The sequence below is a fragment of the Hemitrygon akajei genome, chromosome 26 (genome assembly GCF_048418815.1).
Source record: "Hemitrygon akajei chromosome 26, sHemAka1.3, whole genome shotgun sequence".
Classification (NCBI taxonomy): Eukaryota; Metazoa; Chordata; class Chondrichthyes; order Myliobatiformes; family Dasyatidae; genus Hemitrygon; species Hemitrygon akajei.
Window position 1 is genome coordinate 14,139,381 of NC_133149.1, and position 14,900 is coordinate 14,154,280.

General features: G+C 41.1%; 1 protein-coding gene across 1 annotated transcript in view; it reads left to right on the forward strand.

The window, feature by feature from the left end:
• acad8 (acyl-CoA dehydrogenase family, member 8) overlaps positions 1-14,900 on the forward strand; it is a 103,075-nt gene that overhangs the window by 52,135 nt on the left and 36,040 nt on the right. Inside the window, exons 5-7 of the mRNA XM_073029596.1 lie at positions 4,796-4,872; positions 5,021-5,158; positions 7,100-7,235. Coding sequence (XP_072885697.1) covers positions 4,796-4,872; positions 5,021-5,158; positions 7,100-7,235 — 351 coding nt within the window. The remainder of the gene's footprint in view (positions 1-4,795; positions 4,873-5,020; positions 5,159-7,099; positions 7,236-14,900) is intronic.

Genomic DNA, 14,900 nt, shown 5'->3' on the forward strand with positions numbered 1-14,900 from the left:
GAAAATAATCTAAACCTTTATTCCTTTTACTGAAGTTCAGAACCATACACTTACTTACGCTACATTCCATCTGCCATTTCTTTGCCCATTCTCTTAATCTGTCCAAGTCCATCCGTAGCCTGTTTGATTCCTCACCACTTAACCACAAAGCCTTTGATTCCATCATCCATATCATTGACATTAAATGTAAAAAGAATCGGTCAAAACACAGACCCTATGAAACACAACTAATCACTGGCTGCCAACCAGAAAAGGCTCCCTTTATTCCCACACTTCACCTCCTGCCAGTCAGCCAATACTCAATCCATGCTAGGATATTTCCAGTAATACCATGGACTCTTGTTAAGCAACTTCATATGCGGCACCTTGTCAATGGCCTTCTGAAAATCCAAGTATACAACATCCACCATTTCTCCTTTGTCTGTCCTGCTTGTAATTTCTTCAAAGAATTCCGACAGATTTGTCAGGCAATATTTTCCCTTAAGGAAAGCATGCTGACTTTAGCCTATTTTATCATGTGCCTCCAAGTACCTCAGGACTTCATCTTTAATAGGGAATTTGATAGGGGGAAAATAAAGTCTGATGTAGCAGTATTTCAGTAGAGTAAGGGAAATTACAGTGGTATGAGAGAGGAGTTAGCCAAAGTAAATTGGAAGGAGCTGATGGCAGATATGTTAGCAGTGTAGCAATGGCGTGCATTTCTGGGAAAAATGAGGAAGGTGCAGGACATGTGTATTCCAAAACTGAAGATAAAACTCAAATGGTAAAATAGTACAACCATGGCTGACAAGGGAAGTCAAAGCTATTGTAAAAGCAAAAGAAAGGGCATACAACAAAGCTAAAATGACAGAGGATTGGTAACTTTTTAAAAACCTACAGAGAGCAACTAAAAAATCATTAGAGGGGAAAAGATGAAATATGAAAGCAAGCTAGCAAATAATATCAAAGTGGATAGTAAAATTTTTTTCAAGTATGTTAAAAATAAAAGAAATGAGAGTGGATATAGGACCGCTAGAAAATGAGGCCGAAGAAATAATAATGGGGGACGAGGAGATGGCAGATGAACTAAATGAGTATTTTGCATCAGTCTTCACTATGGAAGACACTAGCAGTGTGTCAGATGTTGAAGGGTGTGAAGGAAGAGAAGTGAATGCAGTTACTATTACAAGGGAGAAGGGGCTCAAAAAGCTGAAAGACCTAAGGGTACATAAGTCACCCGGACCAGATGAACTGCACCCAAGGGTTCTGAAAGAGGTAGCATTAGAGATTGTGGTGGCATTAGAAATGATCTTTCAAACATCATTAGACTCTGGCATGGTGCCAGAGGACTGGAAAATTGCAAATGTCACTCCACTCTTTAAGAAAGGAGGAAGGCAGCAGAAAGGAAATTATAGACCAGTTAGCCTGACCTCAGTGGCTGGGAAGATGTTAGAGTCAATTGTTAAGGATGAAGGGATGGAGTACTTGGTGACACAGGACAGGATAGTACAAAGTCAGCATCGTTTCCTTCGGGGAAAATCCTGCCTGATGAACCTGTTGGAATTCTTTGAGGAGATTACAAGTAGGATAGATAAAGGGGATGTAGTGGATGTTGTATATTTGGACTTTCAGAAGGCCTTTGACAAGGTGCCACACATGAGGCTGCTTACCAAGTTAAGAGCCTATGATATTACAGAAAAGTTACTAACATGGTTAGAGAATTGACTGATTGGTAGGAGGCAGCGAGTGGGAATAAAAGGATCCTTTTCTGATTGGCTGCCAGTGACTGGTGGTGTTCCTCAGGAGTTGATGTTGGGACCACTTCTTTTCATGCTGTATATCAATAATTTATATGATGGAATAGATGGCTTTGTTGCCAAGTTTGCAGATGATATGAAGATTGGTGGAGGGGCAGGTAGTGTTGAGAAAACAGGTAGGATGCAGAAGGACTTAGACAGATTAGGAGAATGGGCAAGAAAGTGGCAAATAAAATACAATGTTCAAAAATGCATGGTCATGCACTTTGGTTGTAGAAATGAATGAGTGGACTATTTTCTAAATAGGGCGAGAATCCAGGAATCTGAGATGCAGTACACCCTGAAGGTTAACTTGCAGTTCGAGTTGGTGGTGAGGAAGACAAATGCAATGTTAGCATTCGTTTCAAGAGGTCTAGAATACAAGAGCAAGGATGTGATGCTGAGGCTTTATAAGACACTGGTGAGGTCTCACCTTGAGTGTTGTGAACAGTTTTGGGCCCCTCATCTAAGAAAAGATGTGCTGGCATTGGAGAGGGTCCAGAGGAGGCTCACAAGGATGATTCCAGGAATGAAAGGGTTATCATATGAGGAACATTTAATGGCTCTTGGTCTGTACTCGCTGGAATTCGGAAGGATGAGGGGGGATCTCATTGAAACCTTTTGAATGTTGAAAGGCCTAGACAGAGTGAACGTGTAAAGCCTAGGACAAGAAGGCACAGCCACGGGGTAGAGGGGCGTCCTTTCAAAACAGAGATGTGAAGAAATTTCTTTAGCCAAATGGTTGTGAACTTGTGGAATTTGTTGCCACATGCAGCTGTAGAAGCCAGGTCGTTGGGTGTATTTAAAGTTTTTGATTGGCCATAGCATCAAAGGTTACGAGGAGAAGGCCGGGAACTGGGGTTGAGGAAGAGTAAAATAAAAGGATCAGCAATGATTGAATGGTGGAGCAGAATCAATGGGCCGGATGGCCTAATTCTGCTCCTATGTCTTATGGTCGTATGGTCTTAATATCATCAACATCTTCCCAGCCATTGAAATCAGACTAACTGACTGCTAATTTCCTTTCTTTGGTCTACCTCCCTTCTTAAAGACTGGAGTGACATTTGCAATTTTCTAATCCTCTGGAACCTTTCCAGAATCTAATGATTCTTGTAAGTTCATTACTAAAGCTTCCACAATCTCTTCAGCTACCTCTTTCAGAATCCTGGGGTGTAGTTCATATGTTCGAGGTGACTTATTGACCTTCAGATCTTTCTGCTTCCCAAGCACCTCTCCTTGGTAATGGCAACTACATTCACTTCTGCCTTTTGACATTCTTGAAATTCTGGTATTCTGCTAGTGTCTTCCACAGTGAAGACTGACACAAAGTACGTAATGAGTTTGTTCACCATTTCTTTGTCCCCCATTACTAACTCTTCAACAGCATTTTCCAGCGGTCTAATATCCACACTCTCCTCTGTTTTATTCTTTATACTCAAATATATAAAAAACCTTTTAATATCTTCTTGTGTATTATTGGCTTACTTACCTTTATATTTCATCTTTTCTCTCCTTATTGGTTTTTTAGTTGCCTTCTGTTGGCTTGTAAAAGCTTCCCAATTCTCTAACTTCACATTAATTTTTACTGAATTGTATGCCCTCTCTTTTGTTTTTATGCTGTCTTTGATTTTCCTGGTCAGCCACAGTTGCCTCATCCTGTCTTTAGAACATGACTTCTTCTTGTATCTATCCTGCACTTTCCGATTTGCTCCCTAGAATTCCAGCCATTGCTGTTCTGTCATCATCCCTGCTATTATTCCCTTCCAATCAGCTTTGGTCAGCTCCTCCCTAGACTCTCTGTAGTTCCTTTTTCTCACTGTAATACTGATACAGCAGATTTTAGCTTCTCTCAAACTGCAGGGTGGATTATATCATATTATGGTCACTGTCTCCTAAGGGTTCCTGTATCTTAAGCTCGCTAATCAAATCTGGTTCATTGCACAATGCACAATCCAGATTGCTTTTTCCCTTGTGGGCTCAATCACAAGCTGCTCTAAAAAGCCATCTTATAGGCATTCTATAAATTCCTTCTCTTGGGATCCATCACCAACTTATTTTTTCCGATCTACCTATATTGAGGTCCTCCATAACTGTAGTAGCTTTGCCCTTTTTACATGTCTTTTCTATCTCCCATTAGAATTTATACAAAGCCAGTTTGTAGGCATTGTACAAATTCCTTCTCCTGAGATCCAGCACGAACCTTGGGTCCCTATTAAATCTCTCCCCTCTCATGTTAAACTTATGCCCCTTGGTTATTGATTCACATCACAACACTGGAAAAAGACTGCACCTCTATCTATGCCCCTCATAATTTTATACACCGCTATAAGATCACCTCTCATTCTCCTATGCTCCAGTGAAAATCCCAACTTGCTCAGCCTCTGTCCAACTTGCTCAGAGTGATCAAAAATGAACATAGTATTACAAATGCAGCCTCACCAATGTCTTGTACAACTGCAACATAATTCCCTAACGCTATACTCAGTACCTTCACTGGTGAAGGCCAGTGTGCTAAAAACCTTCTTCACCACACTGTCTATCTACAATGCCACTTTCAGTGAACCATGTACTTGTATTGTGGGTGCTTCTGTTCTACAACACTTCCCAGAGCCCTACTGTTCACTGTGAAAATCCTTTACTTTTTCTTAAGAGGAGAACTGCACTATCTTAGGTTTGGAAATCTGAATAATCAATTTGAAGTGTTTGAAATCATTGGATTTGATATATTAAGGCTATTTGCCATGGTAGAGAAATTAATTTTTAATTAGAGCTGGAACATTTGGGAACTGCTACTGACAAAGTACAATGACGATCTGGAATATTCACTCACACATGTACCTGGAAATTGATCTAGTCCTTTCTGTGAGTGCTAGGGGAGCAACCAGTTCCAATTTCTTTCCTCCCATCGTCATTTTCTTTTAAGATATCTGAATAGTCCTATATAATCAACAATTAAAGGCTGGACAGCTGTGGAGGACTGTATAAAAAGGATTACTATCAATGTCTGATTCTACCCACAGGAAGTGGCAGTGATGCAGCTTCACTTATTACTACAGCAAGGCGAGAAGGAGATCACTACATTCTCAATGGCTCAAAGGTAATGGGGATGGGGATGTGTTTGCTAAGGACCACAGGTGCTGGTGGTAGTAATGGGCTCTTATCTGATCAGTTCATCCAGTGTTCGAGGTAGACCACACTTCCAAGACTGACTGATAATTGATTCACAAAATGTCTTCATTATTCAGGCTTTTATCAGTGGTGGAGGGGATGCGGATCTATACGTGTTGATGTGCAGGACAGGAGACAGAGGTCCTAAGGGCATTTCTTGCTTGCTAGTGGAGAAAGGCACACCTGGACTCAGCTTTGGCAAGAAAGAAAAAAAGGTAAGTACCCATACTAAACAGGACAGCTCTCTGTTTTCATCAAGTTTGTAGCAAAAATCACAAACAAGAAAAGTGCTTGCACCACATAAGCTTATCCTTCTGGCATTATAACTCAGCTAAGGGGTAAAACTGCCAAGGGTAGTAGTGGAGGCAAATACAATAGAGGCATTTAAGAAGCTCTTAGGTAGGCACGTGAATGTGTAGAGAACGGAGGGATATGGATTGTGTAGGCAAAGGGTTTAATTTAGTTTATCATTTAGTTACTAGATTAATTGTACATGGAGCTATGATGTGGCCATTACAGAGATTTGGTTGAGAAAGGAACAGGAATGGATGTTTAATGTCCCTGGGTTTTGATATTTTAGAAAAGATAGTGAGGGAGCTAAATGAAGGGGAGGGAGTTGCACTATTGATCAAAAATTAATATTCATAATAATTAATACTCAATGACTGATCCCTATTAATTGTTTAAAGGCCATCTCCACCGAGGACAGGAATGTTACAGTAAGTTGGAAAGACAAGTATTGTCATCGCCGATTAAATAGCTTCTGAAAACTCGCACTCATTTTCCAATCATACTTTATTTTACTTGTGCAGAAGGAGAACTGTCTGGCCCCTGTCACAACACTGTTCTGAAGTCTGAACAAAGTCATATATTAACTATTTGGTAAACTGTGTGTTTGAATTCCTTACTTGCAAGATCAATCACCATTCACCATAGCGGAGTTAAAAATCAATAGAAACTACAAGCTGACAACTGGTGATACTTTGAAGTCATTAAAGTAATTATCCTTTAGTTGGTTTGTGTTCCTTGTATCCTTCAATTACTTCCTTATGTTATCTCAGTATGCCAAAGTGCTTCTGTCTTCTGCTGTGCAGAAGGGAAGTTATGCTCTTCAAAGATCTTTCTTGCCTGGGCTGTCTGCAATCTATCCTTGCCTGGACATTTTATGTTAACCTTGCCTGACCGCAGCTTCCACAGTATGGCAAAGTAAGGGAACCTTGGATGATGAGAGGGGTGGTGCACTTATTCATGAACAAAACTGAAGGTTTAGGAAGCTAAAATCCAACAGAGCCTTTGACAATTATAGTGAAGCTAAAAAGAACTTGAAGGGAATTGGAGAGCCGGTGGTGGTCATGAAAAGTCCTTGGCAAGTAGGATTAAAGAGAATCACAAAACATTCTATACATACATCAAAAACAGGAGGACAACTATGAAGAGGGTAGCACCACTCAAGAACAAAAGAGGGAACATATGCTTAGAGGTGGAGGATGTGAGTGAAGTCCTAAATGAGTACTTTGCGTTGATTTACCAGGGAGAAGGATGTGGAGGATCAGTGTGGAGCATGCTAATATGTTAGGACGCTTTGATATAAAGGAAGAGGTAGTGTTGGTCTCTTAAAGAACATTAAGGTGCATAAGCCCCCAGAGCCTGATGGGATCTCTTTCAGGTTATTGAAAGAGGCAAAAGATGAGATTGCTGGGGCATTGACCATGGTCTTTGTGTTCTGGCAAATAACTAAACAGGGAGAGAAATAGGGATATTAGAATCCTGGAACCTATAGATAGGTGAGCTTCACACCTGATTGGTAATCAGATCATTTACAATAGATTGGTAATCTATTCGAAAGGATTCTTACGGATAGGATTTCTGAGCATTTGGAAAACATGGCCTTATTAGGGATGGTCAAGCATGGCTTTATGCAAGCAAGTTGTGTCTTACCAAATTGAATGGATTTTTGACGAGGTGATGAAGTTGATTGATGAGGGCAAAACTGTGGATGTTGTTGACATAGATTTTAGTAAGGCATTTGACAAGGCCTCTCATGATTGGCTGATCCAGAATTTTAAGATGTATGGGATCCACAGTGACTTAGGTGTTTTAAAATATAAAATTGAATGCTGACCATAACCTCACTTACTGCTGCCCTTTTTTCTAAGGTCGGATGGAACTCGCAGCCAACTCGAGCAGTGATCTTTGACGATTGTGTTGTACCTGTAACTAACTTGGTTGGACGTGAAGGCGATGGGTTTTCCATTGCAATGAATGGACTAAATGGAGGAAGGATTAATATTGGTAAGAAACTTTGGGGCATTTGACCAGTTCAAGGATTTCTTCTAAATATCACTGGTATGCCTACAGATATCTCTTTTGGTGCATTTACAGCAATTGTCAAATTTCATGCTGCTGTAGACTCACACCACGAGTGTGCAGTCGCTCAGACAGTCATGAGTGTGCTGTTTTGATGAGCTATCCAGAAAGTTCACCTCTTTGCTTTTTCCACAGAACACTATAAATATACCCCATATACAGTAGGTATTTATCTAGTTCTGTTTTGAAAGTTGCTGTTGAATGTCCTTCTATCACCATTCCACAATACAGATCAGAACCTGATGTCAGTAGCAGTAAACCGAGTAAAATAGAGGATTATGGTTACGTAGTGGTTAGTCAGAGTTCGGGGTTCAATTCCTGCATCATCTATAGGGAGTCTGTACATCCTTTCCACGGAATGCATGGGTTTTCTCCAGATCCTTCAGTTTCCTCCCACAGTCCAGATGTGATCCGTGGAGGTTAATTGGTCATTGTAAATTGTCTCGCGATTAGGTTAGAGTTAAATCAGGGCTGCGGGATAGTGCGGCTTGTAGGGCTGGAAGGGCCTATTCTGTGCTGTATCTCAATCAATCAATAAATAGAATGCTGGACTCTGTTATCTAGGAGACACAAGAGTCTTGAATCCTGCAAGGTTTTGACCTAAAATGCCAACAAATACTTTCCTCCTACAGATGCCACTTGATCAGCAAGTTTTTCCAGAAGATAGTTTGTTGCTCTCCTATTTTGGAAGTGGCAACATAATCAAGCACTTTGAAAATAGTAATAGGACTGGACTGAGTCAATATGGATGACCCTTCATCTGGACTGGAAGATAGAGGGGTGATGACCAGTATAAAAGGGTGGGGGGGAAGTGGAACAAGAGCTGGCGGGTGATAGGTAGACCCAGGTGGGGGTGGGGGGAAAGGGTGGCAGAAGGCAAGGGGGGAAATAGCCACAGGGACTGGGAGGTGATAGGTGGATCCAGGTGAGGATAACGATACACAGAGGGAGGACAAAGAGGGGGAATAGTGACAGAGATGGGAGGTGCTGGGTGGATCCAGGCGAGGATGTTGATGGAAGAAGAAAGAGAGGAATAGCGACGGGGACTGTGGGGTGATAGGTGGAGTGGACAAAGGGCTGAAACTGATGGAATCCGATAGGAAAGGAAGGTAGAGCATGGGTTCAAGTGAGTGAGGCAGTTGGGAATGGCAAGTGAGGGGACCCAGTGGGAAAGTGTTTTGGTGATGGGCAGGTGGAGAGGATGAAGGAGGGGAAACAAGGATGGTGATGAGGGCTGAGGTAAGTATAGAAATAACTGGATAGATCAGGAGAAAGAAAAGGGACAGAGGGATTGCAAATTACCAGAGATTGGAGAATTTATGCCATCAGGTTCTGCCATCTGAGCCACATGCATAGAGTCCCAGTATGGAAAGGCCCACAGTATGGGCCTTTGGCCCAAACAGTGATGCCTGCACTGTTTTGTGCACTTTATGCAGTCCTGGGTAGATCTGTAGTCTAGTGTAGTTTTTTTCTGTGCTGTTTTCATGTAGTTCAGTGTCGTTTTTGTACTGTTTCATGTAGCACCATGGTCCTGAAAAACATTGTCTTGTTTTTACTGTGTACTGTACCAGCAGTTATGGTTGAAATGACATTAAAAAGTGACTTGACTTGATTTGTTCATACTGACCAAGATGGCTATCTGAGCTAGTCCCATTTGCCTGTGTTTGGCACATATCCATCTGGGCCTTTTCTATCCATAAACCTATTTAAATGTCTTTGAAATGTATCTGTACTTCCCTCCACCAATTCCTCAGGTCCCTTTTAAATCTTTCCCCTTTTACCTTAAGTCTGTGCTGTCTTGTTCCAAATTCCCTTATCTTGGGAAAAAGACTTGACCATTCACCGTGTATGTTCCCCTCATGACTTTATGTACCTCTATCAAGTCAACCCTCAACCTCCTGCGCAGGCCATCGGGACTCTCACATGAAGGCACCTTGGTCAGCGTGGAAGTCTATTATCAAAGTACATACTGTGTATATATATATATATTGTTACGGATTCAGCAACAATAAATATATGAGTGAGGCAGGGGTTTTTATAACAAATAAAACATTTATTAAACACTGAAAAACAAACCCCCAAAAGTAAACAAACAACTAACGCAACCGGAAATCAGCTGCTGTGCGGCAGCTTAAACAGTTCTTAAAGCAAGGAAGCTTAAACAGTTCTTAAAGCGATGTTGCAAAAGCAGTTCTTCAAAGTAGTACTGCAAAAGTTCAAAATGCTTACAGTTCATTAAAGGAGAGACTTTTTATAGACGGTTTAAATTCTCTTTCACGTCATGTCGCTATGGTTTCCAGTCGAACTATGCTTTTCCCCTGGAGAATTTACGAAGATGGAAATGAAACTGCTTAAAGGCACTGACCTTTCCTTTACAAAACTGTTCCCAATCCTTTCTGCTATTTCGCAGGGATTAACACGGGGACAGCCAATGAATTCCTTCCGAATGAGGATCAAACAAGGTCGAACCTGTTTCACCGTCGAAGTCGACTTTCCTCGATCTTTTAGCTCCCGAACTCCGATCTTCACTCTCCACTGATTTTTAACTGGCAGTATTATAAAGAAACTGCCAGCAATGACCTTTTAAACTTTAGGCATTAAATAAAACTCCATCTTTCAACCAAACTGCTTCATAATATTGGACCACGCAGTGGCATGAAGTCAAAATGGCAAATCCAGCCACGAACTGCCTCTCCTTACAGGGAGGGTTCCTCCTTTTATACCCTGTAAAAAAAAACTGTCACATGACCTCTACTGGCGGGAAAATGACGTCACTCCACCATCACAAGACCACTACCTTAAGTCCAGTATAGCTTCAACACCACTGTCACGTGTCACGGGTACGTAACAATATATATATATAAATTAAAAACCATATACTACCCTCAGATTCATTTTCTTGTGGACATACTCAATAAGTCCAATAAAAATAGAGTCAGTAAAGACCCCTCCCAACAGATGTTGGAAGATATTTGGGTTGATTGTTAAGGATGAGGTTTCAGGGTACGGTACAAATATAGGTAGAGGGGCAGGTAGTGTTGAGTCACGTGGTAAAATACGTCATAGTCAGCATGGTTTCTTTAAGGGAAAATCTTGCCTGACAAATCTGTTGGAATTCTTTGAGGAAATTACAAGTAGGATAGACAAGGGAGAATTGGTGGATGTTGTGTACTTGGATTTTCAAAAGGCCTTTGACCAGGTTCCACACATGAGGCTGCTTAACAAGTTAAGGGCCCATGGTATTACAGGAAAGATTCTAGCATGGTTAGAGCACTAGCTGATTAGCAGGAGGTAAAGCAAGGGAATAATAGGCTGCCAGTGACCAGTGGTGTTCTGCAGTGATGTTGGAACCGCATTTTACATTGTACAGTACAACATATCAAGGGGAAAAAATAACGCTGTGGCTGATTGTCTCTCACGGTCAGCCACTGAGGCCATACACGTAGGGACTGACTATGCTGGCATGGCCACCGACCAAGCTATTGACCCACAGATCCAGGCTGACAGAACAATAGTCATGAGCCTGTGGTTGGCTGACATTAAATTCAGGGAAGCTGGGCTTTCTCTCCTGTGTGATGTCTCAACTGGTTACCTTCACCCCACAGTGTTTTTAACTCTCGCATCCTGGCCAGAAGGCCTCACAAAACTTGTTGCACTAAAGTTTGCTTGGCACGGCCTCAGAAAAGACGCGTGTGATTGGACTGCAGCCTGTGTGGAGTGCCAGCAGGCAAAAATTAACCATCATGTCCAGGTGCCATAGGCACCTTTTTAGGTCTCGAACAACGGTTTGACCATGTCAATGTGAACTTTGTTGGTCCTCTTCCCCCCTCCCAGAGTTTCACCCACCTCCTTACCATGGTGGACCATATCACCAGCTGGCAAGTCGTCCCTCTCGCCTTGACGACGGCCACATATGTGGCTTGGGTGTTCATCAGCACCTGGGTTGCTCAGTTTGGCACCCCACCTGATACCTCCTCTGACCACGGTCCCCAATTCATATCATACCTTTTGGCTGCAAGGGCCCAGAACCTCGGCATTAGGCCACATTTCTTTGCACCTATTCCTACCTCCAATCATGGCGTACAGCACTCTTGGGTACTACATTCCACCTTGCTCTTTTTTGTCCTCCATGATGCATACCAACATCCCCCTTACGATGGCCCGTTCTTCATTTTGGACTGGAGAGAAAAGACTTTTATCATAGATAAGAAGGGTAAACCTGAATGTATTTTGGTAGATCACCTTAAGCCGGCCCACCAAGGTTGGGAGGATCCTGCTACCATGCCCCTGGTGTCACAAGATGACTATGAGTGTGTCAACACACCTCTGGACGAGCCAGAGACACCTGCTGTTCCTCCACCCATGGAACACAGGACCCGAGCTAAGCGGCTCGTTCGAGCTTCAGACAGGCTCACAATGCCAGTTTTAGGGAATTCTGGAGGGGCCTGTGTAGGAATGTATCTGGTGGAAAAGTACATTGTTCAGAACCACCGACATTAAGTTAGGGTTTCACTTTAAGAGGCTGTTCTGACGTGATGATATAATTACGTGAAGGGTTTTTAGCATGCTTTTGTGTTCAGGTTTTGGAGTTCAGTAAATGTGTTGCAGTTTTTTCTTAAACATAAAACGCCTCACTTTATTTATGAAAACCTACAATATAAAGATATAAAGATGGACTTTGGACTAGATAAGTGCAGAAAATTAAAAATATAGAAAAATGCAATAGAGCTCGTAGAATATAAAACAATGCAGCAGGATACAAAACAACTGATGGATGAATATGAAACATGTAAATATCTGGGACATCAACAAACACAGAAAATAGATCACAGTGCGATAAAGGGGAAATTCTCAATAGAATTTACTTCAATGCTTTAGAAAATCTGCCAAACAGCTCAATAGTAAAAATATAACAAAGGCAAGAAACACTTCCGCTATACCTCTATTAATATACTCATTCAGCATAATATCTTGGTCTGAATCTGGAAAATTTACAAAGAAAAATAAGAACTAAAATGACAAACTTTAGAAAACACTATGTACACATGAACACACTTAGATTAGCAATACCTGGGACAGAAGGAGGAAGAGGAATAACAGGCATAAAAATTTTACACAACAATCAGATAAAACTTCTAAGGATATATTTTCATCAGCGAAAACAGAACCCAGCACTGCATGTGAGCATATGCAATTCTGATAAGAAGTACACACCACTAAACTTAAATGAGACCATAAGCCAGAAAAATGAAGACATTATCACTATTGAAGAAAAAGTTAACTAGTGGAAGAGCATGACCCTCCATGGAAGACATCTCCACAGTCTGAGCTAACTAGATGTCAAGAAGGAAGTGTCGAATGCCTGACTCAGAGTTGGAGACCGGTTCCTTGCAGCAATACAGAACCAGGTGGTTAACAAAAAAAATACCAAAAATACATAATAAAAGACCAACAAATTCAAGACAATGAATGCAGAAAATACCAAGAGAATCCAAAATATTACAGGATGCTGCAGCAGTTTAACTCAATCTGATTACATACACAGGTACAATCAGATGGCAAACTTCATTCACCAAAATCTTGCTTTAAAATACAAACTCATAAAAGATACCATACTTTACTATAAATACAAGCATGATCCAGTTTTATATTATAACTGATCCATTATTACAGATAGGACAATCAATAATAACTGTCGGGATATAATATTACAGGATAAACAAGCAAGAACAGCTTATTTAATAGATATAACCATTCCAAACACACATAACTCACAGAAATCAATAAGTGAAAAACACCAGAAATATGCCGAATTAAAAAACTTTGGAATAAATCTTCAGAAAGTTACGGTATGAAACATCACTAGAAAAGTCTGAAATTCCCTCGCAATTGAGAAATGAGTGTGCTTGGCCATGCCCATACCTCAGGTTTTATCAGCTTGAGATGAGGAAAATAAAAATACAACAATAATAATAAATAAGCAATAAATATCAAGAACATGAGATGAAGAGTCCTTGGAAGTGAGTCCATAGTTTATGGGAACAGTTCAGTGATGGGGCAAGTGAAACTGAGTGAAGTTATTCCATCTGGTTCAAGAGCCTGATGGTTGAGGGGTAATAACTGTTCATGAACCTGGTGGTGTGAGTCCTGAGGCTCCTGTACCTTCTTCCTGATGGCAGTAGTAAAAAGAGAGTATGACCTGGATGGTGGGAGTCCCTGATGATGGATGCTGCTTTCCTGCGACAGCGCTCTATGTTGATGTACTCAGTGGTGGGGAGGGTTCTACCCATTGCTGGACTGGACTGTATCCACTACTTTTTGTAGGATTTTCCATAAAAGCACTTTGGTGTTTCCATACCAGGCTGTGATACAGCCAGCTAATATAGTCACCACCACAAATCTATAGAAGATTGTCAAAGTTTTAGATGACATACAAATCTTCACAAACTTCTAAAGAAGTAGAGGTGCTACCATGCTTTCTTCGTAAAGGAAGTTACGTGCTGGGCCCAGGACGGGTCCTCCGAAATAACACCAAGCTGTTGACCCTCTCCACCTTTGATCCCCCAATGAGGACTGGCTCATGGATCTCTGGTTTCCTTCTTCTGATCAATAATCAACTCCTTGGTCTTGCTGACATTGGGTGAGAGGTTGTTGTTGTGGCATCACTCAGCCAGATTTTCAATCTCCCTCCTATGTCCTGATCATCATCACCTTTGACAGTTGTGTCCTCAACAAACTTAAATATGGTTGGAAGCTGCGCTTAGCCACACAGTCATAAGTGTAAAGCGAGTAGAGCAGGGACTCAGCACACAGCCCTGTGATGCACCTGTACTGATGGAGATTGTGGAGGAGATGTTGTTGCCAATCCAAAGAGACTGGAGTCTGCAAGTGAGGAAATCGAGGATCCAATTACACAAGGATGTATTGATGCAAGGGTCTTGAAGCTTAATGATTAGTTTTGAGGGGATGCTGGTATTAAATGCCAAGCTGTAGTCAATAAAGAACATCCTAATGTATGCATCTTTTTTTTTAAACTTTATTTTTATTGTTTTGCCAATAACAGAACAAACAGGATAAAAACAGACAGACAGGATCATCATAGGTGAAGTAATATTCATATCTTATAATAGGAAAAATGAATAGAGAAATGGGTTACGTTGCTGTATCAAGGTTAACCAAACTCTTATGTCCATAATTGTCCTTCAAAGTCTCAGGGGACCTTTAGATCTATGACTTTAAAGTCCATTCTGCAGGTTCCCTCATAGGAAGAAATAAAACAAAGTTCTTCAAACCAGATAAATGTACAGTGAAGAAATAATTTCAGGCTCAAATAGAATGTCCATTTTCCCAGCATCTTTCAAATTTTTTAGTGGCATGTCTCAGAGAGGAAGTCAATCATTCCATAACATAAATTTCTTGAACTATTTCTATCCATTCCAAGACTGTAGGAGACTCTTTGCTCAGCCATTCCCTGGTAATCACTTTCTTACTGGATGCTAGTAGTATTTGTAACAAATATCTTTCATGCTTTTTGAGCCCATTTGGTACATTACCCAAATAAATAATGTTAAAGTCAAAATTAATCTCTAG